We start from the raw sequence: 25,201 nt of genomic DNA on the forward strand, positions 1-25,201 counted from the left end.
CTTACAGGTCAAATGCTTTTCTTGATTTGTAACGTACAGTAACTGTGCAATGCAAACCCACGCAGTGTCAGAGGCCTTGTGTGCGATCTTTTAAAATCAAACCCCCACGTGTAGACTTTGAAAAACAAATTATTTTTTTTGTTAATTTTAAGAGTTGTTGTAAATTGCCCCATCCTTCCTCCAGGGTACGATCTGGGGGAGGTTAGGGCTCTTGCTATTATCAAACATACTCCAATTACTGCAACAGAATAGGAGGCCTGCAGCCCTGCACTGAAATGTCAGAGTGCGCGGAATGAGGCGCTCCTTTGGTGCCGCTCCAGCTGTAGAAGCTAACAGGAAATGCACTCCGCACTGTGTTTTTTTTTTTTTTTTTTTTTTTTTTTTTAAAGGAAATGCACTCTGCTCCATTGCTTGCACAGTTATCAAGTGCATTTGAGTTTTCAGTACTGAGACACTAATGTTGTGCAGAAAATTCAGTTCTACTACCCTTTTTAAAATTCATTCCAGTTGACCACTGGTGATGCCGTGAATGTGTCGGTCTGCATAATTTTGTTTTGGTTTTGGGCTTGAATCGGTAGAGAAGGGGTTAATGTTCCCTGCGTTTCAAGTCTGATGTTCATGAAGTGCATTTCCTTGTAGCCTACACCTTAGCGGGGATCAGGAGAGTCTTGACAACAGCCCTTTTATCGCAGGATTTCACAGTAAGATCCACGATGAAGAGAACTGTTCTTTCATGGTCGTCCTTTCAAACCCACATTTGGAACGCTTGCATCTGTTCCGGAGGAGGCAGTGGACGGTGCTTTTGATAAAAAGCTGATGATGGTCAAGGAAACTCACCAGGGTAACACTTCCCACACAAAGCAACACGCTGTCATTTTTGGTACATTCTAAATCAATATTTAATCACAAAGAATCTCAATCCGTAGTTTTTGCTACAAACTGCTGCGTCCTATTTTTTTTTTTATGTGTTTGCCTTCAGTTCCCCAAATGGATTTAGCATATAGGTTATTTCATACAGGAACTCGTTGGTAAATCCACACATAGCTGGGGACTGCTCAGCTTAGCATACACTTTCTGGCCTGGAACAGTATTCCAATTGTTTTCTCAGTAATGCCCATTTTCTTTTCCTTGGAGTAAAATTATTCTATTCGGATAACAAGACAGCATTCGTATTCCTATTTTTATTTTTCAGTTCTAATCCTCAGGATACAAGACTCTATAAAGCGCCTGAAGACCATGCCTTATGAAAAGTGTTTCATAAATGCAAGATGTTGTTTATCAAAGTTTTGCCTGCCTGTTGAAATCTATTGAAAGAAATCAATAAGAGACGGGGGTGTTTGAGGTGTCTGTGAAGCAGTGTGGGGAATTGATTCAGTAACAGAGGTGTTTCTTCAGTTGTATGTGCTTTTAATTTGGTATAAACACGCCTTCCTGGGTTTTTACAAATGAAGGACTTAAGACTTTGAAAGGTGCTGTATAGAAATACATTGTGTTGTATCTTGCCCATCTTAAACCGTGCTTCCATGCCAGACGCCCAACATAGCTACCGTGAATGCGATCAAATGTCCAGAGAGGGCGTGATGAATTGGAGCTTGACTCTGTCATGCATCTTCCGCAGTGCAGATTGCTGTGATGCTATCTTTTAACCTACTGTTTTTGCAACGTTTTAGTGGACGGATCTTACTGCTGTGTTGTAATTGGCGTCGTGTTTGCTTCAGCCTGCGCTATCCTGTTATTTTGGCATCTGCGGCACAGGAGTGTTGGAAATTTGCGTCAGGATTCTGCTGTCTCCAAATTACAGGAACTCCAAAGGCACAGAGTCATTTAACACTTGTTTACTGTGTTAAGCGTCTTTCTTTTTAAAATTATATAAATATATCCCCCTCTCCCCCACACCCCCCCACCTTTTCTTTTTGGACTTTTTTTCATTGAAATAACCTGGTGTCAGAAATCCAGTGTCGGTGCTCTGCTAAATCTACTTAGAAGTGATCCAACTGATCGCAGCAGGAGTGAGTCTTGCCTGAGTCTCTTGGTTTACTATTAAGAGTTGCTCTTGCAGATGCGGAGGAGAAAAAAATGTATTTGACAGTATTATACTTGAGGTGGAGTTCAAAAACTGTAAGAAACCTCGACCTTCAGCCATCGCCACTAGGGAGAAGGTTTAGAAACAATACTAGAGGGTGATTTAGCTTTTGAAAACCTGGAAGAGCAGAGGTGGGGGGTCTCTGCAGAAGGCACATGCTTGGGCAGGGTTGTGCTCTTCGGAAGTCATGTGTGTAAATCATGCTTTTTTGCGTTGTGTGTTTTATAGGAAGTAGTAATTGTGTGAAAACTTGACTGTGACTAATACCTCTCTGCAAGCTGGCATATAATGTTATCCCCTTATTTGAGTGTCAATGGAGAACCGAAACTCGTAGATGCATTAACCACAAACATATTTCAAACTTTCTCACAATGGTAATAAATGTAGCGTGTTGGGAAATACTGTACAAGGGATAAACCACACTGGAAAATCAAGAGCCTCACACTGCCACAGTCTGGGAAAACAACCTGGGTGGTCATGAAGAAAAAGAAGAAAAAGTAACCTGTCTAAAGATTTCACGAGTTGGAGAAACTTGAATGTAAAACTCATGGGGACAAATAACTCCACAAAGCAGGCCAAGAAATCATTTCATTAAACTCACAATGCCTCACGTAGGGCAATAGTCCCACATCTGACTTGAAATATTCAAACAGGACGTTTGTCTCACCAAGCAAAAAAACAGATCAGCTTGGAATAAATACATTCAGGTACATAAACTACTTGAAATAAACCATCTAAATTTGAAATGATGCTGTTTTGCTTTTTTTTTTTATTGTGGTGCTGCTGTTGTGTAAAAATCAGAAGGATTTTCTTGTCCTCGCAAAAAAATAAATAGACCCCATGTGAATTTTGTTTTGTGAAGTTCCGACCAAATCCTTTAGTAATTAGGAATCGGTTCTCTCTTTCTCTCCTCTCTCCTCTCTCTCTCTCTCTCTGTAATTGGTTGTTGTTTTGCTTCAGTGAGTGTGTTCCAGAGCTGCTCGCCACTTGATCCACTTATAAGCAGCATTTCCCGCAATACCACTTCATGCATCTCGACCCCCCCCTCGCCCCCGTCTGTGACGCAAGCAGGAGAATGTTATTAAATTACTACCTGTTTTTAAGAACACAAGGTTTTCTTGTGCTGTTTTTTTATTTGTTGTGTTCACTCGCTTGGGGACGGGGAACGGGGACGTGGATGGGAACACTTGTGTAATCTTTTCAAGTTGAGCCCAAGTGGACAAGATGCATAGTTCAGAAGGTACTGAGGAAATCAGGTATACGTAGCTTACATATTTACTAGCAAAACAAGGGTTGTAAATTTTGTTTAGATTTTCTATGGTTTCTATAATTTTTTTTTTTTTTTTTTTTTTTTTTAGGCAGTCCAGCATAATAGAAATTCGCCAAAGCCAGTCCATACTGAAACTGCATGCATGAGGGCTTGACGTTGTTTGTAGTTTTTATGCAACCCTTGAGTCACTGCGTGTGTAATTGTATGAATGGATATTAAAACCCTTTTTCTCTTCTCTTCACAGCTAGAGAAGAAGCAGGTGACTCCCCCATTCAAACCGCAGAGTACAGATGACTATGGTTTAGATAATTTCGATACTCAGTTTACCAACGAACCGGTGCAGCTAACCCCAGATGACGAGTAAGTGTACTTTTAAAAAATGAATCATCTTTTGGAGAATTTAGACCGTTCAGGGAGGGATCACCATGGTATTAATGCATCTTGCTCACAACACTCAGTATCCTAATACATCCAGTTTAATTTCACAGACCTGTTTTCAATCAGTGCATACCACAGAGGACTATAAAACTGCTTTGATTCAGGCAGTGCGGTACACTGGTCCAGGGTTTGTAACCAGAGGGTCAACGGTTCAAATCCAACCACTACCACCAACTGACTCTCTGTGTGACCCTGAGCAAGTCACTTAACCTCCCTGTGCTCCGCCCCGCGGCTGAGATGTTAAATCAGTGTCCTATTGTAAGTGACTCTGCATATAATGCACAGTTCACAGCCTACCTCGGTAAAGCGCTTTGTGATGGCGGTCCACTATGAAAGGTGCTATATAAAAAAATATTATTATTATTATTGTTATTATTTCTGTCAGATAATTTTACAATGCTTGTCTTGACTGTATTCAAATTTGTAAAAGTTATACATAGAAAAAAATAACCATATGCCATTTTGGATGTGGTACCCTTAACCACACTAAAAATGACACATTTATTTTTCCAGGAGCAATAAAAACAATAACTGTAGCTCAGCAAGTTCCTAAAAGACCCTTTCTGCCTTTAGGAACTTGGGAATTGGCAGGCTCGCACACCACTAAATAACACTCCGCTCTCTGCAACGAGTTTTGTATTTTCTCATGGCAGAGAAAACAAAAACTGACAAAACAATAAAAAGCAGCAAGATTACGGGGCTCAGCTGCAAGAAATTTAAACACAGCTGTTTAAGCAATGAACGCTTATTTTATATACAGTATGAAACAATACAGTTGTAAAACCAGAGCCTTCAAAATCCCTCCACTGCAAATCCAGGGCCTCAATTATAAAATTCCTACAAGAAAAGCAGAAAGCCTACATTATTAGTTTAAGATGTATGGCAGTTGTAGATTTCAGCTGGATCCCTACGGCGGCATTTTATGTGCCACTCTGGTATTGCTGAGAAGCCAATAGGGAATGCTTTAAAAGGTATTAGACACACTCAACTTTTCATCCAGAGTAATTGCAAAATCTGTCATTGCCTTAACCATTGGTTTATATTTTATTCTTTATTTCTTGATCGGAGTACCTCTTTGCACACACAGTGGCACTTTGCAAGACCTTTACTGTGTATTGTAGGGTAGTGTGTGTGTGTGCGCAAAGAGTTAGCCCATTAGTGAGGAAGACATTCATAAAAACCACTTCTGCCTGTGGCTCTTCACATCGTAATGTCTTCCTCCTTATTCAAGAGTTCCACTACAGGCTACTCGGTCAGCTCCTAACGTGTCAGCCTTTTGCAACACAGCTCAATCTCTCTGCAACAAATAAACTCAACGTGCATTGTATAGTTCCATAACAAAGAAGAGACCCGGCACACTAGCATTGCATCCACCATTGAGAAACATCGTCCTGTCGGAGACTGGATTTCTAGAAGCGTGCATGCGGTATGTTACGAGGCGCATTTAGTTTATAAAAGAGTTACAGCAGCTAGTAGACCACTGGAAGGAATGATGGAGGCTTTTCTGCAAAGCACTGTGCGAGTTCATTCAAATGTAACACAAAAACAAAGGCTGCCTTGCATGTCACTCTGTTGCGTGTGTAACAGACCTAGTTAAGTCACGTATATGACATGGTAGTCAACCCTGTAGATATCTGTTATTTTAAAGAAAATGAAAACCGTTTCTGATAACCCTGTGCACTGGTTGTAAGCTTGCAGTTCAATCCGTGAAGCCTGAATAACAGGTCATTGGAAGAGTGCTGCAGAATATCGGTCTTATCATGACGCTTTGTGTCTCTGTGTACGGCTGGCCGTTCAGGTGTTCAAAACTTTATTATGTCTTGTCGGCTGCTTGAACTTTACACCCTGTGCGTACTTCAGTTATGAAACCTGAATGAAATCTCTTTCAGTTTGATACGATTTGAATGAAATCGGCAGGTCTGTGATTCCCTTTGTAGAAAGCTGGGGAGAGTGGTCACAGACAGTTCTTATTAATATGTAACGTTTGCACTTGTGTTTGAATAATCTAAATGAATTGCTTATTGAGATTAGGTTTTGAAAAGCCTTGCATATTGGAATAATTTTGCTTTTAAATCAGCTTGCAGGCATTGTTGCTAAACACAGACATACTCTCAGTGCAAACCGCTGGGCGTTTCTGGCATTGTGACAGTTTGTGATTTAATACACTAACATCATACCACAGCATATGTTAAAAAAATAAAGGCTTGGCTACAAACCTGGCATCACCTCATTCAGATTTACTGTTCGTTATGGTAAGCAGGACATCAAGTAGTAGGAAATTATATATAAAACAACACCCGACTTACAAAGGCAAAGTGAGTATATATATATACACATATATTAGGTTATAAAAATGCACTATAGAAAATGAGGTCATAAAAGCATCATTTTGAAAAGATATTAAAACTTGCATCTTCACTGTTAAAAAAAAAAAAATTGAAATTCCTTCAAGATTGAGAGGTGTCTCTAAACTAAACGTGCATCCTGAAGATTTTATTTGTCATTCAGGTATAAAGACTCTACAGTAAAGAAATGTTGGATTCAAAGGGTTTTTTGTATGAACAGTATGTTACAGTGATTCCCCTAGAGCATAACATGAAAGACAATATAATAATGTTACTGAATACCGTTCATAGTAAAGTGCTTTTTCTTCTTCAATCACTTGAATTACAGGTACAATTTTTTTATTCTCAATTTAATCTAAATATACATTGCTTCTTATGATAATCATAGACGTACACTAGATCCGCACACTGAACACTATGAAATGTGGCAGGGGGGAAAAATGTGCTAAATTGCCAAGTTTATGCAAAAATAGTCATTTATTTTATACAGAGAAGCAAACCCTTGCTTGTTAAGGTCAGGAGGACAGACAGACAGACAGACAGACAGACAGATTCCCTGTGCCCTAGCCCAATAGCTAGGAAAAAGGGAGGACCTTTCTTAATGTCACAGACACATGACTTAATTAGTTTCCAACTGTGCTTGTTAATATCAAGGTGTAGGAAACTATTTTGCTATTCTCCTTGGGGGAGTCGTGGGTGTTACGTTGCTTCCATTGCATAAACTTTTTGATTCAAATTTCTTAATCTTTTTTTTCCTCTCCCCAGAGATGTTATTAAAAGAATAGACCAGTCCGAGTTTGAAGGATTCGAATATATTAATCCTATGCTGCTGTCATCAGAGGAAACGGTATGAAGCAGGAGCCGCTTCGTTTCACCTGCGTATCGCAAAACTGAAAGACCTCCATGAACAGAATCGTTAAAACAGACTTTATGGAGGTGGATCATTCTCTGGAACTACTTGCATGCAAGGATCAGGAACTGGTGCAAGACTTTCAAGAAGAACACTATATAGAAAACTGCTGCAGAGAAAAAAAAAAATTTTATATATATATGTATATATATAGCAAGCAAGGCCAGTCAGTGGTAGTCTTCCTCTAACCACTATGTTTCTCTGTTTTTGGGTGTCGACACTACCTGGCTTTGTAACCTGATGAAGAAAGCCTGCTCATTCTGTGCCTGCTTCCATGAAGGATCCTAAAATTCTTAATTTCGTCCCTGGGAAAATACGAGAGTTCATGCTGTTCTTGAATTTATGTACACTTTTTTTTTTGCGACGCTAGATGATCTCGTCGAGGATGACTGGCCTTCGAACTATACAAGAATGTACTATAAAAAAGAAGGAAAACCACAATATACTGTATTAAAAGTGTAGGTAGCGAATCCCAAATTTTTATAATGTTTTTTGTTGACGCAAAATGGCATGTTATTTATTGCCACTTTGCTGGCAATTCCTGTACTTTAGCAACAAACAAAGGAGTTGCATTTAACTACCAATCGGTGTTTTAGGATAAAGTTTTAGAAGTGCCTAACATGACCCATTGTCTCGCAATATTCTTGATTGCACTTAAATGAGTTTACTTGTGTGGTACAGCAGAACAGGGCTGGCTTACGAATTGAAGGACCGTTTTCACATCCGCAGCCCTCCCAGTTCTCTTCCATTTACACTCTGCTGTCTCTAGTCCTTCCAAACACCCTGAGTGGAAACCTGGCTTCTTAGGGAAGAAAGATTAAAATGAAAACTGGATACTGACACTCTCTTTAGTCACATCAGCTAAAGATTTTATTTTTTTCAAATACCTGTTTTCAAACAGAAACTTAAGATACTAAAAAAAAAAAAAAAAAAAAAAAAAAAAACTTGTAATTATATTGCAAAAAAAGAACAAATCTAATGATATATACTTGTATATACTTCAATATACTATTATTATTAATAATCCTGAAATGCATTATGTTTGATAAATGCACAACTCCTTTGTTTAAATGATGCATTGTCAGACTGAAGCGCTTTTTTATTTAGATTTGTTTAATTATATATTATTATCTAAAAAAAATAATATATATATATATATATATATATACTATACTATATATATAAGGTATTATATAATATCATATATAGAAAATTCATTACGAGTCATGTCTTTAGAGTACGTGAAACAGATATAATCACTATACCGTGACTTAATCACTAATTATTTTCCCCTTTGGTTAAACCTATATTATGATTTTTGTGAAAACGACTGCTATTACAACTAATGTTGATTAATAACTGATTATTGAAATCCTCACATCGACCCCAAAATGTAGCTGGGGTTTAACTTTTATATATATATATTATATATATATATATAGATATATATGACACGTTTTCAAAAAGTGTGCAACTTTTACGACCTTTCATTTGAAAAGCTGTTTTCGTAAGAATGCTTTCAAAAATAGACATGTTAATATATTATATTTATCAATTAACTAAATGCAAAGTGAGTGAACAGAAGAAAAATCTACATAAAATCCATATTTGGTGTGACCACCCTTTTCCTTCAAAACAGCATCAATTCTTCTAGGTACACTTGCCCACAGTTTTTGAAGGAGATCGGCAGGTATGTTGGACCAAACATCTTGGAGAACTAACCACAGTTCTTCTGTGGATTTAGACAGCCTCAGTTGCTTCTCTCTCTTCATGTAATCCCAGACAGACATGATGATGTTGAGATCAGGGCTCTGAGAGGGCCATACCATCACTTCCAGGACTCCTTGTTCTTCTTTACGTTGAAGATAGTTCTTAATAACTTTCCCTGTATGTTTGGGGTCGTTGTCATGCTGCAGAATAAATTTGGGGCCAATCAGATGCCTCCCTGATGGTATTGCATGATGGATAAGTATCTGCCTGTACTTCTCAGCATTGAGGAGACCATTAATTCTGACCAAATCCCCCCAACTCCATTTGCAGAAATGCAGCCCCAAACTTGCAAGGAACCTTCACCATGCTTCACTGTTGCCTGCAGACACTCATTCGTGTACCACTTTCCAGCCCTTTGGCGAACAAACTGCCTTCTGCTACAGCCAAATATTTCAAATGTTGACTCATCTGTCCAGAGCACCTGCTGCCATTTTTCTGCACCCCAGTTCCTGTGTTTTCGTGCATAGTTGAGTCGCTTGACCTTATTTCCACATCGGAGGTATGGCTTTTTGGCCACAGGTCTTCCATGAAGGCCACTTCTTACCAGACTTCTCTGGACAGTAGATGGGTGTACCAGGGTCCCACTGTTTTCTGCCAGTTCTGAGCTGATGGCATTGCTGGACATCTTCTGATTGCGAAGGGAAGTAAGCATGATGTGTCTTTCATCTGCTGCAGTCAGTTTCCTTGGCCGACCACTGCGTCTATGGTCCTCAACGTTGCCCTTCTTTGTGCTTCTTCAAAAGAGCTTGGACAGCACATCTGGAAACCCCTGTCTGCCTTGAAATTCCTGCCTGGGAGAGACCTTGCTGATGCAGTATAACTACCTTGTGTCTTGTTGCTGTGCTCAGTCTTGCGATGGTGTATGACTTTTGACAGTGAACTGTCTTCAGCAACCTCACCTTGTTAGCTGAGTTTGGCTGTTCCTCACCCAGTTTTATTCCTCCTACACAGCTGTTTCTGTTTTAGTTAATGATTGTGTTTCAACCTACATATTGAATTGATGATCATTAGCACCTGCTGGGTATAATTGTTTAATCATACACCTGACTATGTCTACAAAATCCCTGACTTTGTGCAAGTGTACCTAGAAGAATTGATGCTGTTTTGAAGGAAAAGGGTGGTCACACCAAATACGGACTTGATTTAGATTTTTCTTCTGTTCACTCACTTTGCATTTAGTTAATTGATAAATATAATATATTAACATGTCTTTTTGAAAGCATTCTTACAGCATTTTTTTTAGCAAGTTTTAATGTGGTTGTCATTGTTAAACAGCTTTTGTCTTTAATGTGCTGTTAGGCATTACGAATTATGAGATATGACAAATATTAAAAGATGCCGTCAGTGCACATGGGGCGAAATGGGACAAGACACAGGCAACAATTCCCCATTTTAAAAACCCTTGTCCTTTACCCCTGCACAACACGAAACAAGCCAAGCCGCTTTTTTTCTTGTTCGTTTTTTTTGTTTTTTGTCCACCCCCTCAACCCCTCTCAGGGAATAGGCTTCAGTAATTAGGAGCAGTTTAGTGTCCTTTATCTGTGTATGCAGGTTCTTGTGTTCCACGGGCCAGATTTGCCAAACGTTATTTGAGGCTTCCTGCTGCTCTTGACAGTGCAGAGACAAAAAAAAAAAAAAAATGAAAACACGAGTTTGTGACGTTACAGTATGAAAGCTCTACGGCATGGCAGCAGAGAATGGGGGAAAAAAAAAATTCTACTTTTTGAAAACCAAATAATCAAAATCCACCACACCTTTTTGAGAGGTTGTTTTCAAAATAAATGGTTTAATTGAACATTGTTGGATTGTGCTTTGGTACAAACTGAATGCCCTTCCTTCTTTTATTCTGCAATAAATTTGAGATAGTGGATGAAAAAAATCTAAAAAGGCATCAAATTTATTTTTATTAGTTAATAACTATTGCCAAATATTTCTGCAGTTGCGAGCTTTCTCTGCATTTTGCTAATTGTGTCCAAAGCAAATCATGTTCTATCTACGTGCTATAGTGGGACATTTTTATATATTTAGAAGTATTCATTTTATAAATTATATGATATAATTAAATACATGATGAAAAGAAAAATCTTTGAGAATGGGTTCTGGTGTACTGTGGTCTTACAGGATTTGGTCTTAATGAACAGTCTAGGTACCTTGACGATTGTAAAACAGTAAATATGTTCAGTGTAGTTATTTTGTATATTATGTTGGTTGGTTTATGCATATGAGTTGTACTTTTTTTTTGCCTATTCTCAAAATTAAGCAAATTAAACTGGCCACTTTCTATTGTGCAGAGAAATGGTCAAACTAATACATAATAATGAGATACATTCTTGCACATCGAAATTAAAGACTAACGAACAAATACTTTAAAAATGAAGGTCGTGCTGTCATTTGAGTAACTGTAGTGTCATTTAATCATATCGTGATAAGACAAACATCCTGCTATAGCTTCTTGGGCTTTCTGGAGCACAGTCGCTTGGCTCCCTGTCAGACTGTGTTCTTAGAAGAAAACGTGAAGTCAGATTAACAAATTATAGCAATGTACAGCTATGGCCAACAGTTTAGCATCACCTGCAATTTTAGGATTGAGACTAAACAAAAAAAAACGTATATGAACAGAATTTAGATCTTTTATTTAACATCATGTAATCAAAGAAACTACCAAATGATATCATGAAAGTCTACCGGAAGCCATAATAATAAATACGTTTTGAAGTATATGGGAAAACTGCAGAAGCGCTGTGTAATTCAATATGTAACATCATTCAGCAGGATTTCGTTCGACTTTATAAAGCAAAAAGGGTTTATTCAATGGGGTGATGCTAAGCTTTTGGCCAGAGCTATATTATAGCTTCACACTTCTACTAGACAACTGAAAAAAACTGTGGATTAAAATAGTCCAACGATGGCTCTTAAAAGGATGATCAGGGGTTTTATTAGAGCGGATGGGTTTAAAAAATGGTTTAAGATTTAATTGAAGTGTTACCTGTTAATTTTGTACAGCAATTTTAAATAAAGTGATTCATGTTATCAGCATCAGAACTGAGGTTTGCATTCTGCAAAACAACTATTTCACATGAAGCCAACGTCAAGGTTTTTTTTTTATCACAAACTGCTGCCTTATGCGTAACGACTTGTTTGCCCATTTATTCATTCTGACACGACACTTGAAACTGATTATGTACAACGAGCACGCTTCATTACATCTGTTCTGTAGATGTATTTATTTAGATTTATGTACACAAGCATTGGTAATGCAAGTACAGTACACAAGGGCTGCTATAATCTGATCATGTGCAGAATCTCACAGGAATGCTATTGCATGTACAGTACAGAAAAAAAAAACATTCCAGGTGTCCAAGTTAAACGATGATCTAATGTAACTTTACAGGAGCTTTACAGAAAACCGTTCGCACCTCCTTATGGCGCAGCACGATTTAAGGCATTCAAGTTTGGGAATGTGTACGTCAAGCTGCACGCAATGCAAACGGACAACACTACCTAAACAGAGACCGATCCCACAGGAGGACAGGGATTTAAAACGGATCAGATGTTGTTCTTACGAGTTCACCATTCAATGTCTTCATTCATTTCAGACAGGCACTTGGCAAGGTGGCAGTCAGTTTCCAGCTGGGTGAATCTATAATAAAAAGAACATTTTAAAAAAATGGAAAAGCCAGAACATGTTGAGATCATTTTAGGACTGTTGTTACAGCGCTAGGATAACAAACCGTAATTCTACATGTACAACAATGGCTATCAAAATATGGCCAACATATATGATATTATATAATTTGATTTTAGATAATAGATATATATAAGATATCACTATTGAGGACATGTTTTGCATCACCTGTAATTTTAGGATTAAGACATTTTAAAAACAATTATGAGAGAGAGAGAGAGAGAATGAACATAATCGGTATTTTATTTAATATCATGTAATCAATGAAAATACTAAATGGTAAAAGCGCAAGTCTGCCAGAAGCTATAGCAGTAGTACAGCATTTCATGTTCGATTTTGAAATGTCCCATTTTTTAAAATGTCAGTTTTTCATTAAGTATATAGAAAACTACCAACCGGCATGCAATTCAATATGTTAATGTAACATAATTCAGCACCATTTCATTTGAATGCTTAACTGTTACCTTTTAATGCAGCACCCCAGAGTCTCAGGGGTGCAAGCTACACCATGAGATAAAAATAACAAAGAAATCACCTGGCTACTTGGTAGAGAGAGACAACTACAGTAAATCCCACGACTGTCACAGCTGGTCCTTGCAGCCAAACCTCTAAAGATTATCGCACTGACTTCTTACCAAGGCTAGCAGTGCACTGTTGGAGGGGAAACTGGTGTTGAAGGTTTCTATGTCTGGTTCACTCTCGTTCTGTTTGTTGCTTGTCACAACACGATGTACATGTCTGAGGCTTGATCTGTCATGACCGGTTTTGCGTCAGGAGTTCTACTTTCCCTGCGTGTTTCTGCAAACATGGCTATTCAATGCAGCCCCCTTGTGAAGTCATAGGGATCCCCCTGCTTTCCTGTGATTGTTGCTGAATAGTTGCACACATTTTCTACAGGTCTAGTGGATCACAGGCTCCATGACCACATCTACTTGCATATATATATTTGTATTCATTTTTTTTATTTATTTTTTTTTTAAATTTCACTTGCATTCTCCAGTTTTATGGAGGACGGCTGTACTAATTGTTTCCTGAAGCCCTGCTGAGATTTCTCCCAGTCTTCCAGCCAGAGGGCAAAATCTGGGCCGGGGGCCCACACTGAGAGAAGCTGAAAGAGGTAATCTACTGTAGAACTAGAACACATTTTTAATAATAAACTTTCCAAGAACCTTTTACACGCAGACTGCTCAATGATTTTTTAACTTTTTTTTTTTTTTTTACAGTATTTTTTTTTTACTTTCACTCCCTTTTCAGACAAAGGCACTCTTTGTCCACATCTGTTAATGCTAGAAAGTGGAGAGTGGCTCCTTCTCCACCAGCCAAAGTACACAGCATAGACTGGAACCCTGACTTACTGCTTAGGTCTGCTCAAACCCAGAGGGAGGGCTGCCAGTTTTACAATGTCACTCTTGTTCGGGCCACAAATGTTGCTTTTTGTCCCACCTTTTTGTAACCTCTGCACTCCCCACCCACCTCCCTCATATATTCCTCAATCAATAAAATAGTCATCACGGCATATTTCTTTCCACACAAAGTGCAACGTATCCTCGGAATAATGCTCACTCGTTGCTCAAAGGCTACAACAACCTAAAACAACAGGACTGCCGGCACTTTAAAGATGGTAACTCGCCGCTAACCCTACGCAATGGTCTACAGCACAGTACTGCCACTACGGCACCAAAGAAATATTCAATTTTCCAGCCCACTGGTGAACGCCACGGACTCCAGAATTACAGCAAGAAGAGATCATTAGCAAACTCTGTCCTATTTATCACACCACCTACACTTAATAAACTCAACACATGAATGGATTGTCGTAGGTTTACTCTGTGGTCTGTATCTAAAAGTCCCTAACGTGACGTGCGCTCTAGTGAGACATACAAATAGTTATCAAATAACAAGCATAAAGTCCATTTGAAAATATAGCAGCCTGTTCCGGAATACAGACACAGCGGTAAGAAAGGGCTGGTCAGTGCAGTACACTGTTCACTAACACTGCTGTGGTTCTGTAGCTGTGCCGATGACTGAACCGTATTATAAAAGGAAGCCTGAATTAATAAAAGTCCCTTCTGGTACTGCGGTTTTATCAAATCAAGGAGAACAGGATTTCGGGAGGATTTTCCTGCCCTGCAAATTACAGAAGTGTTTTTTGTTTTGTTTTTTTGCACCGTAGTTTTCGATAAATACATCGATGCTGCATCAGAAATTACAAATCCTTAAGATTTGTGACTCTGCAGCTGATGCATAGTTCATACACCCTAGTGTGTGTAAATCGCCTTGGATGAAGGCATCTGCTAAATAAACAAATACAAATTTGCTGTATTGAGCACTATACAACCCATTACAACAAAAATAAGAAATAAATACTCAATTACAAGCTCAGGCCACTGGGTGGCACTGCAGTTTACAGCACAAAGCACTAAACTGTCTCAACTGTGACCACTTCTAGTCTGCAACCAACAAAACGCTTTTATAGATCCATACTAAATATGCAACTTTGCATGCAATAACTTTTAATGGCTCTCTCAATGACCTGTCTACAAAACCGACTTTAAATAAACAATTAAAGAAAAAAGTTCAACAGTGTATAAGGACCTGCTCACAGAATTAACCACAGATTTGCCATGTCATTACTGTAAAGGTACAGAGGAGATATATATAATTCTCTTAGCTTTACGTGTGACATTTAGAAAATGATACAGGCAAAAATCTAATTCAACTGTCTGGACAAGAGGGGTGAAATGTAACAATGTCTTTGTGTTAAAAGTCCAGGAGTGTGGAGGCAGCGTGTTGGGAATGGAAAGTCAATAGGGCTTAAAGATTCAAGGTTTCAAATGTGGTTTCATCCTTTTTTGCAGCAGCAGCAGCAGCAGGCAGAAGTAATCATGCTAATTTGCATTTACAATGCCATCATCAGTCAACCCCGGGGAATGATTTCTGATCAAATAAAGTGAATTCCGTTCTTTTAAAATAAATCAAAAAAATAAAAACTACAAAAAAAATAATGATGTATTTTGGCACACATGCAAGTCAGCACTGCCGCATCCTATAATTACCAGTCAGTCTGATATCATTATGCACAGTTTCCAGAAGCAGCTTCTGGCATCAACTTTAATGCAAAGGTCTCTGTGGCAGAAATATGGCAGCCACAACATTGTCAGTCATGTCAGGAATGAAACGCTGCAGTAATGCAGAGCTAGACATCAACCCCACCCACATGCCCAAGGATCACAGACTGTACACACAAGTGGATCTATTTTATTAACACGGTGCACCGCTCTTTCTGGTTCTTGGGGGTACAAAGCAGCAGAAAGTTCTGTATGGGCAGTCAGTATGCTGTGCGTCCTACTCCTGCCCCTCAATACTTTCCCTAAGCTTCCCCAAGAATCAGTCATTTTTTTAAAATGCTGTGTGTGCTGCTTGTTTTAGGACAAGCCTCAACTCCCCAAAGCTAAAGGATAAGATCCCTTTAAAAAAAAAAAAAAAAAAAAAAAAAAAAAATGCAAACTCCTCAGTTTCTACATACTTCTCTCCTTAATGCCTCAACCTTTCGATCATATTTGCAGGCTTAAAGAAACAGATTTTTACAAAGCCTGCCAAAAAACTGCAATATCCTGGACAGGGAATTAACTTGGCTGTGCACGGGGTTATCACAATGCAGCATTCTGAATTCCACCAGCTAAGTGCAGTCGAATCAGACTCATCCACACCCTTAGCACAAGGATGTTTGTTTGTGATTCCAAACAAATTACTGCCTTCCTTCTAGTTGTCTTCAGATACTAATCGAAGCAGGAAAATATGCCTCTGCAAGCATCAAAAGCTATGTGGAGCCTGAGTTTGAGGCAATGGATTAACATGCAGCCTAACAATTAGGCATTAAATAACGTATCACCGTCCAGTTACTGCACAGCTGGTCGTGCGCACAGTACCATGTTCCACTTTGTGTGTCATAGGGGATCAGTCTGTGATATTTTGGTATTTTTTTATTTATTTATTTTTTTAGTATTTAAAGCATTTAAATTTCACATGAAAAATATCTCATGAGAGCAAAACAGATAAACTGTACTGCTTATCCTGCAGGAAACTGTTTTAGGCACATGGGGCAGCTCTCAATGGATAACCTTCCATCTGAATTCCCATCCACTCTTTCATGATTAGCATTACCGTGCTTACGTGGAGTTGAAACAGAATGATCTGCCCTCATCGGGGATTCATCTGAGCTTGAGTCTTCTATTGTAATGCAGCTGTCGACATCTCTCTCCCCAAACACAGGCAGCTGCTTTTTGACCGCATCTTCAGATTTCTTTACACTTTGGGCTTCTTCTGATGAGCGAAACGCTGCTGCGAGATTCTCAGCAGGTCTTTGAGGACCAGCCTCTCTGGAACTGGGAGTTCTGTCAGTCAATGTACTTTCTGATCTTCCTCGCGTCAGCCCCGATGATCAAGAAGGTTCGTGACGATGGTGGCGATTCTCCGTTTTCTTTCCGTGATCAGGTCTGTAGGTCTCATCACTCCTCAACCTAGCTGTCTTTCCTGTGGCTTCACCTTTGGAAGACGATGGATCTTCAGGCTGGTTGGGTTCGCTCATGTCCTGTTTTGCAAGCTCCGCAGGAACCTCTCCTTCAATCACAGTCTTCAGCTCAGTGCCTAGGTCACTAGGGCAAATAACTGGCTCACACATTGATGGGAATGGAGTCCATGCTTTGCAGCCTCCAATGCAAGCACCCAGCTTGGGATAGTCTTGCTTTAACCAAGCCTGTTTCAGAACAATACATAAAATAAATAAATAAAAAATAAACAATTTTGTGATGTAGCAGGATTCAACATTCCCCGCCCTTTACCCCTGTTTGTTGACACACTTGAATTGCATTCAGAGATGTTTTATAAAAAAAATAAAAATTTAAAAAATATATATTTGTACTGTTCAAAATTAAGAAAAATTGTAAAAACTAAGTCAATCGTTTCAACTGGTGCCTTCATCAGTATAACAGAATTTTGACTGAGCGCTTGGAAGTTATGGATCTACCACTTATCATCTGTAATTTATTTATTTGGAATAGATCCATGATGAAAGCTCCATTTAATCCAAATTCAAACTGTCCCACGTGTGCAGAGTTTCTATTAGAGTCTGCATTTCTATTAGGGGCAGGAGAGTATAACTATTTTAACAAACACGACCTGACTATTATTAAGTGCTCCAGTCATGGGACACTGGGAAAGAATGTTCGTTATACCAATAACTAGTGAATTTCCACACCTTGTTAACCAAAGCTTTAATGGATCTTATATTTATTGTGACTATTAAGGTGTGCTACTGACTGCCTGAAGACACATTTACCGATACATTTCTAACTATTGCATGTTATTTACTAACAAAAACACAGCGTGGCTTTAAAAGTCCACTGGCCCTTCTAGGTCTATGGCATTTCAAAAGAAAAAATAAATAAAAACACATTTTCAGTTGCAGTTGCTACAGTAACTGTTTCATCATACTGAGGGATTTTAGCCAACAGCATGCGCCAGTCACTGTGGGAGGGTTACATCAGATTGTGTCTTGCTGTGCCCCAAAATAAATAATTGCACAAATACCAGTTTGCATCAGCCACCTGTCAGAATGATGGGTTCATCCAGAGTGCACGTCCCAGAACAGCCACCTGTGTGGTTATCCATGCTTGCAGCGGGCAGGCAATCCACACAAGCAGGACGTCATGCTACACAATATGTGGGTGGGCATTATTGTTGTTGGCATTTGTAAATAAAAATAATTTTTAAAAAACCATCGTTGCCACACCTTGGGTGTAAAATAAGGTAAATCCGGTACTGGTTCCCATGCACTCGGCATCAGGTCTGGATAGACAGACTTCAACGTGGAGGCCCACAGATTCTCAGTCAGGTCACTTTTATCCCACCACGCACCAGCATCACAGCTGAATGGGCTGAAATGAAATTATAAAGTGAATCAATGAATTCTAAATGTCCTGTAAACCCCTTTTCATTCATAGCCGTTATGATTACCTTAGCAATCCAGGGGTGGCCAGAGGTAGTTTCTCCAGTCCTGGTCTTTGTTCCACCCCTATTCTAAACTGTTAAATAGAACCAATTAAACCTCCACCCAGACCCTGACTCAGTTCATTGTCTCATTTTACCTGTTAAACCTGGAGTGGAATTCCCCTCCAGGACTGAGAGTGGACACTCCTGATTACATAGGCTACAACTGACTCTCAACGTCCCTGAAATATTTTGGTAGTGCAATATTGAGAGAGGGCTGTATAGTTACTTGCATAAAAACCCACAAAGCTTCATTACATTGTAGATATGAGGGAGGGCTGAAAATAAGTGATGGTCTAGTTTAACAGGGTTTTTTTTTTTAGGGCTTACACGCTATCATGTTTCGCAATATGTTTTGTCTCCTTAAAAGCAATCAACGCTGAGAAAGAAATGTCAAAATGCATTAATCTTTTCACACAGCAGTCCCGTTGTGTAGCTGACACGAACCAGAATATACCACGCTGGGGCCCAAGGTTGCAATGCCAAATCGACACAATGCAAACCTATGGCGGGCAATTTATGACAAAATATATATATATATATATATATATATATATATATATATATATATATATATATATATATATATATATATTATATATATATATATATATATATTTCATTTTGCATAAAATATCCTCACTAGCAATCGGTGTTTCAGGACATCAGGACAGTAGTAATGCTGTGCGAATGATCAAATGATGCGTGTAGGGTAGTTAAAAAGAAATTATTGACATATACATATATATGTCATAGATAGATAGCTAGATAGAGACACACACAGTAGTACTCACCTTCCTGTCCTCTCTTCTGCGAATGTGTCTTTCCGTGTTGTTTCACAGAGGCCGGTTTTGCTCCCCTCTTTGCTGTGTTTTGATAAGTCTGATTTCTGTTGATGCACACCAGTCTTCTTCCTTTTCAGTTTTAGTTTTGGGTGCTTTTCTTGAGACATGACTCGCAATCGATCCGCAACCAGTTCAAGTTTCCAGTTTTAGACTCTATAAGCAGCTAAATACATTCACGTATTACTATACAATCATTTGCCTAAAGTATTTACATTCCTGTGGCTTATTTTTTTTTGTTCCATGTACTCTTATTCCCCCTGTTACTGTCTGACCATCACTCCTAGCTCCGCCACATCACAAAATGCAAATGCAAATCCGTCCACATAAACTTGTGCATAAAATACATATTGTAACGAGGATGCACTGACTGTACAGTGTCTTATTCGTTCATTTCTTTATTTATTTGGGGTTTCTGCCTCTGCTACAGCTGTGTGCATGCGTGTTTTGTTTTTGGCGCTGCAAACAGCTGAGGAAACGGAACTAGTTCATTGATTGGCAGGTTTCTTTGAGATTTAACTAGAGAAGGCGCGTCGCTGCTTCTCAGATTTCGATTCAATGCAACAGAATGATTTCATTTAAAAATTGTTTTTAGTTTTTTTTGTCCTGTCCCCAATTTCTAGACTTAAATGTAAGGATATGTTTTTGTGGTGGATAACGTAACGGATATCAAATTTGATATTATTAGATTATCTGTAAAATCATTTTTGTTTTACTTTATAATATAATGCATAGGCTAAAATAAAATCCAGTGGGGGAGTATTTAAATCTGAGATTACTGTCAGATTTGGATTAAAACAGTTCATTTGCAGTTAGTTCATTTACTGGTCAAGAAAATTGATTTAAATACAAACAGGAGCAGGAATAATTGCCCAGGTGCGATATGAAATTCTCAACAGGAATTTGGCACTCGGCTAACACATTCCCAGACTTACATTCCCAGACAGGTTTAACGGTAAAACGTAGACTGTATAACATTTTCATGGGGTCAGCGATGTGTGTGTCTGTATGTGCACGCATTTGGAAAGGGGTGAAGGAGGGATTTAAAAAAAAAAAGAACCAAAGTTTCTGTTTTCTTTCAAATACTGCCTGCACAAATAATTTAAAAAAAAGGTGTTTTACTGAAATGAACTCTACAGGAAATTTGGAAAATCGACCTTATGATGTTTTACATAGTTTTCAATATTCTCCAGGAAAGCACAGAAAAATTACCCCACTATGACAGGACACACTAATTGCTTCCCCTCTACACTGGCCAATGCAAGCTTGCTTCACTTTTTCACCATAATCGACTTTCCATTGTAAATCTATGGTGGCCTTAGAGACTCCAAAATCCCCAGCGCAGGTGCAGCCAGCAACTGAATCACCAAAGTGATGTGCAATAACTTCTTTATTTTCTATAGCAGTTAGTATATGACAAAATAATATTTCCACACTGGCTATTTTTCTGGGGCAACATGGTCTCCATGGTGAGTAAGTGCTTGCGATTTATTTATTTATTTTTTTTCTTAGTGTCAAGGCTTAAACAAGCTCAGCTTCTTGGAAACAGACCTATTTTCAGACACAAACTCAAACAATACATGCAAGTCTTTTCATAAACAAGAGGACTTGGAAACCATATTTACAAAGCTGTCTCTTCCGGATGCTTTGGAAATAATTTTCAATGATAGATAAATAATCTTTATATAGCACCTTTCATAGTGTACCCCATTATCACAAAGTGCTAATACAAGATACAAGCCTAGAGTGTGTGAAGTATTTATCAGCTGCAGAGTCACTTACAACAACATCTCACCTGAGAGAGGAAGGTCAGGTGACTTGCTTGGGGTCACACAATGAGTCAGTGGCTGAGCTGGGAATTGAACCAGGGATCTCCTGGTAATAAACCCCTGTCTTTAACCACTGGACCACACAGCCTCCTAATCTGGTTCTCTCTCCTCTACCTGCCACAATCCAAATATCTTTGTTGTGAACGGCCTTTCAAAGTGGCGACTGACTACACCACACGGCATATACATTATACAGCAGAAGCTAACGTGTGTTATATAAATCCTACCTGCATTGCATACCATTCACTACATAGGTTTAATGTATGTTGCTTTTAAATATATGGTACTGCATTAGGTTTGAGAAATCTTTGTTTACAAGCCTTGCTTTTAGATCGTGTTGCACTTCCTATAAAATGTGATTCTTTTAAAACTGCTCGTTAGAGACCAATGTCGAGAATGGAAGAAGAATGGAGCTACGGCCACAAGGCAGATTAAAGTTCTAATGAAACCAAAGATGCAGTGTAAGTTAAACTAAGCCACAATAAATGAGAATATCAGAATGCTGACATCAATTCTCCATTGCCCCAGATGTGCAGAAAATCAGTATAACAGATGAGAAAGCAGTGGGTGTCTGGTTCTGCACGGGGGGGGGGATTTGACCAACAGGAGACAGGAGTCCAGGAAAGAGAGGTTATATCATTATAAATTGTGATGCAATGTTATGAAGAATTGCCATGGATACAGGAAGGAAGAGGGAGGGTAGAATAGCAGGACTAGCAGGGCACAGAATCCAGGACTTCTCACTGAGCTCAGGAAAAATAGATGATTCCATTCTGGGAAAACTGATGAATCATAATTTAAGTTTCTTATTTGTTTTTGTTTTTTTTTTTGCCCCATTCAGCAGATTCGAGAGAATAGTTCAACAATCCTGTTTTTATGCAGCTATGGTTTACAAATCTAAGAAATATATATGATCTAAAGGCCATTACAGAAATACAACAAGAATGCATTATGAATTCAAAAACAGATTTGGCTTCTTATTGGCAGTGGTGTGGTCTAAATCTGAAGATGCCGGGACTCCACTAAAACACAAGAATTATTATACAAATTCACATTGGATTTTTACACTGAACTTCTACTAACACATATAATAGGTAATGCACCTATCTCATTTCCACTAAGTGTCTTTCTCCAGCTTTGTTTGTGTTTGGGTCTGCAGTCGTTGTCTACTCATTTTTATCCTTAAAGAAGTAGTTGGCTATAGAAGACGTTCAGAATGCTCTTCTCATTGCAGGACTAGTGACTGAATCAGAGAGTTGTGAGGGAGAGATGAGTCATGTGACTAAGCTTTATGCATGTTCCGGCTCGACTATACCACTGCTGCCTATAGAAAATAGTACAGGAATGGCTCCGCTACACCACCGCCTATTGTAGGATAGGGTATAGTAAGTGATGGGATGACTTCAATGTGTAACCCTAGAACCACCCCAGTGACAATGCTAACAATGGCACTGCGCCAAAATGATGAAGCTACTGCATTGACAATATCAATGGACACAGACTAAAATCCTAGATATTTCCATTTCTAGTCTTCAGTTGCGTCATCCTGCAGTTCAGTGAAGTATGTGTTTTCGCTTCTTCCCAGAGAGACGGGGGAAACAAGAGAAAATTTCATGGCGCCACTCAAAGAGCTTGAGTTAGACAGCTAAGCATGACTGATTAAAAATGGAGACTATAAAATTGTTGGAATTATATTTTGCAACTTTTTCTGCAACTGCAATGTTTGGCCACAGGAGGAACTGTGTGCGATGCCAAAGAAACATACTATTAGGAATGAATGTAAATAAACAACAGTACAACGATGTAAAAGGAGGAGATGCATCCCAAGTTATTTCAATCCCAGCACAAATTAAAGCTAGAGAGCTTGAACGGAAGTGGAGAGTGATCACACTCATAAGGTGGGAAGCACATTTTCACCAATGCGTGGAGCAGTTCACTGGGTGATTCAGCAGCTAGTGAGTCTCAAGCAGGGAGAAGCCACCAATGCTTACTGGTACATTTACATTAAAAACTCAACCCTCAAGCCATTATCTGCAACAAGCTGCGAGTAATGATCAACCACTCAGCTGGGATGACAGTACTGTTCTCCAATACAACCTGACACAAAGCAAATCCGAGTGAGTGTTTTAGATCGTCCACAAGCCAATGGGAAGCAAGTAAGCCCAAACCATGACAACAGCAAAGCACAGCACAGAAAACCTGCTGCTGAGATCAACCAGCTGCTAAGAACCAGGTGAGCCCTGATGGGCCTCCTCTCGACGGTACGTTTTCAAGTGTTCTTATGTTTAGTCAAGTGAAAGCTGCATGGAATTTACTGTCACCAACAAGATTGTGTGTTTGATCAAAAAGCAGTGTCCAATAGGAGAATGCTGTGGCTGCATTTCAGAAAGACTGGTCTCAGATACACAGAGCTTTCAAGAAACAGTTAGATACTGCCCTGGGGCTACCTGCACCGATGCGGTAGAAATTTAACAAATCTCATTGGTTCAAACAGTGCGTTCTCCTTCCCAGCATTCCTTTGCTCGTGTTCCAGCGTGTGACCTCTATGCTATTTAAGAATAGGTCTTTGTTTCCAGGACGACCGTTCTTACAGGTGCATCCTCTGTCAGGAATCTCTCTCGGGCGTTAAACTCCAGAAAGGCGAACACACCTTCTGAGACTGCAGACATTAATTGCCATAAACGTCAACATGTTTTCTTCGTTCGCCTTCAAACTGCGATGCCAAGCGGCAGTGGGCCTACAGAGGGGAATTGCAATTATGTTTTCCTGCTGCTTTGCTCCAAGGGAAACTCAGTAGCTTTAGTGGAAGACAAAACCTGCTAAATCAAATACCCTCCTGTGAGTGTTTAAAAATACAGGGCTCTATATTGAAGCTAGTGATGGGGAAGGGGAAAAGAATGGCCCTTTTGTTTCCTATTTTTTTTTTAAATAATATAACGTTCAACACTCCCCCAAAAATCCAAAGCTCTCCTCATTTTGGAATTATTTTTTATTTTTATTTTTTATATGCTATATTCAACAATAACCAACCATGGTATTTTTACGCTTTTACCATGATTTTCCTTTGTCTATACTATCCATTTACCCTGGCTTGCCATGTTTTACACTATGCGTTATCATACCTGTCTATGCTTTACGATTCGTACTTGTGCTCTAGCATGCTTTCACTGTGCTTTGTTAAACTTCGCTATGATGTTACTGTTCCAAGCCATCCATGTGTGACAAAAAAAATATATTTGTATTTTAAGACCTCTAACTTGCGTGCAAAATGCTAACTAGTCATGCTTGAAGTGTACGGTACAAGTTTAAATATACAGCTCATAAAGATAACCCTTTATTTCTAACAAGGTGTAAAGCACAAGATGCATAGTGTGAGTTTAATATAGGCTGCTGAGTGAAAGTAATAAGCATTGTGAATTTTTGATTGTTTTTTGTTTTTTGCTTGGGGGGGAAACTGAGAATACACACAGAAATATCCTTTTTTTCATCTTCTTTTAATTTTTTTTAATGCTACATATTCCCTTTAGCAATCTAATATATCCTCTTTCATTTTACACAGAAAGAATTGTATACGGCATTGTTAATATTTTGACAACATGAGTCCTGTGTCTGCCTTGGAGCTGCTGACATCAAGGGCGCTATGCGCACGTTTATTGCACTTTGCGGCAGGAGACTCAGTTCCAGTAATAACAGTGCATAAGTGTATTTGGTCTAACGAGGACCCTCACGCACTGATTAGGGTCCTTTTCCAGTCGATGTATCGCTTTGTTTTGCTTTGTTCTTCTGCATTGTACATCTACAACTACAAATCGTAGGTCATTCGTGTTCTGTTTATGTATATGTTTGAGAGGTGATTCTGTATTGGTTCTGTCTCTCATATATATATATATATATATATATATATATCTATATATATATATATATATATATATATATATATATATATAAATGGTGGAGCCTTCACTTTTACAGTACTTGCAT

General features: G+C 38.9%; 1 protein-coding gene across 1 annotated transcript in view; it reads left to right on the top strand.

Annotated features, from left to right (window-relative positions):
• The window catches only part of LOC121328449 (protein kinase C zeta type-like), a 78,952-nt gene extending 71,282 nt beyond the window's left edge, over nucleotides 1–7,670 (top strand). The window contains exons 18-19 of the mRNA XM_041273117.1: nucleotides 3,598–3,713; nucleotides 6,902–7,670. Of these exons, the coding sequence (XP_041129051.1) occupies nucleotides 3,598–3,713; nucleotides 6,902–6,989 (204 nt within the window). The 3' untranslated portion in view covers nucleotides 6,990–7,670. The remainder of the gene's footprint in view (nucleotides 1–3,597; nucleotides 3,714–6,901) is intronic.
• The last annotated feature ends 17,531 nt before the right edge of the window (nucleotides 7,671–25,201 follow it).

Source organism: Polyodon spathula, chromosome 16 (genome assembly GCF_017654505.1).
Source record: "Polyodon spathula isolate WHYD16114869_AA chromosome 16, ASM1765450v1, whole genome shotgun sequence".
Classification (NCBI taxonomy): Eukaryota; Metazoa; Chordata; class Actinopteri; order Acipenseriformes; family Polyodontidae; genus Polyodon; species Polyodon spathula.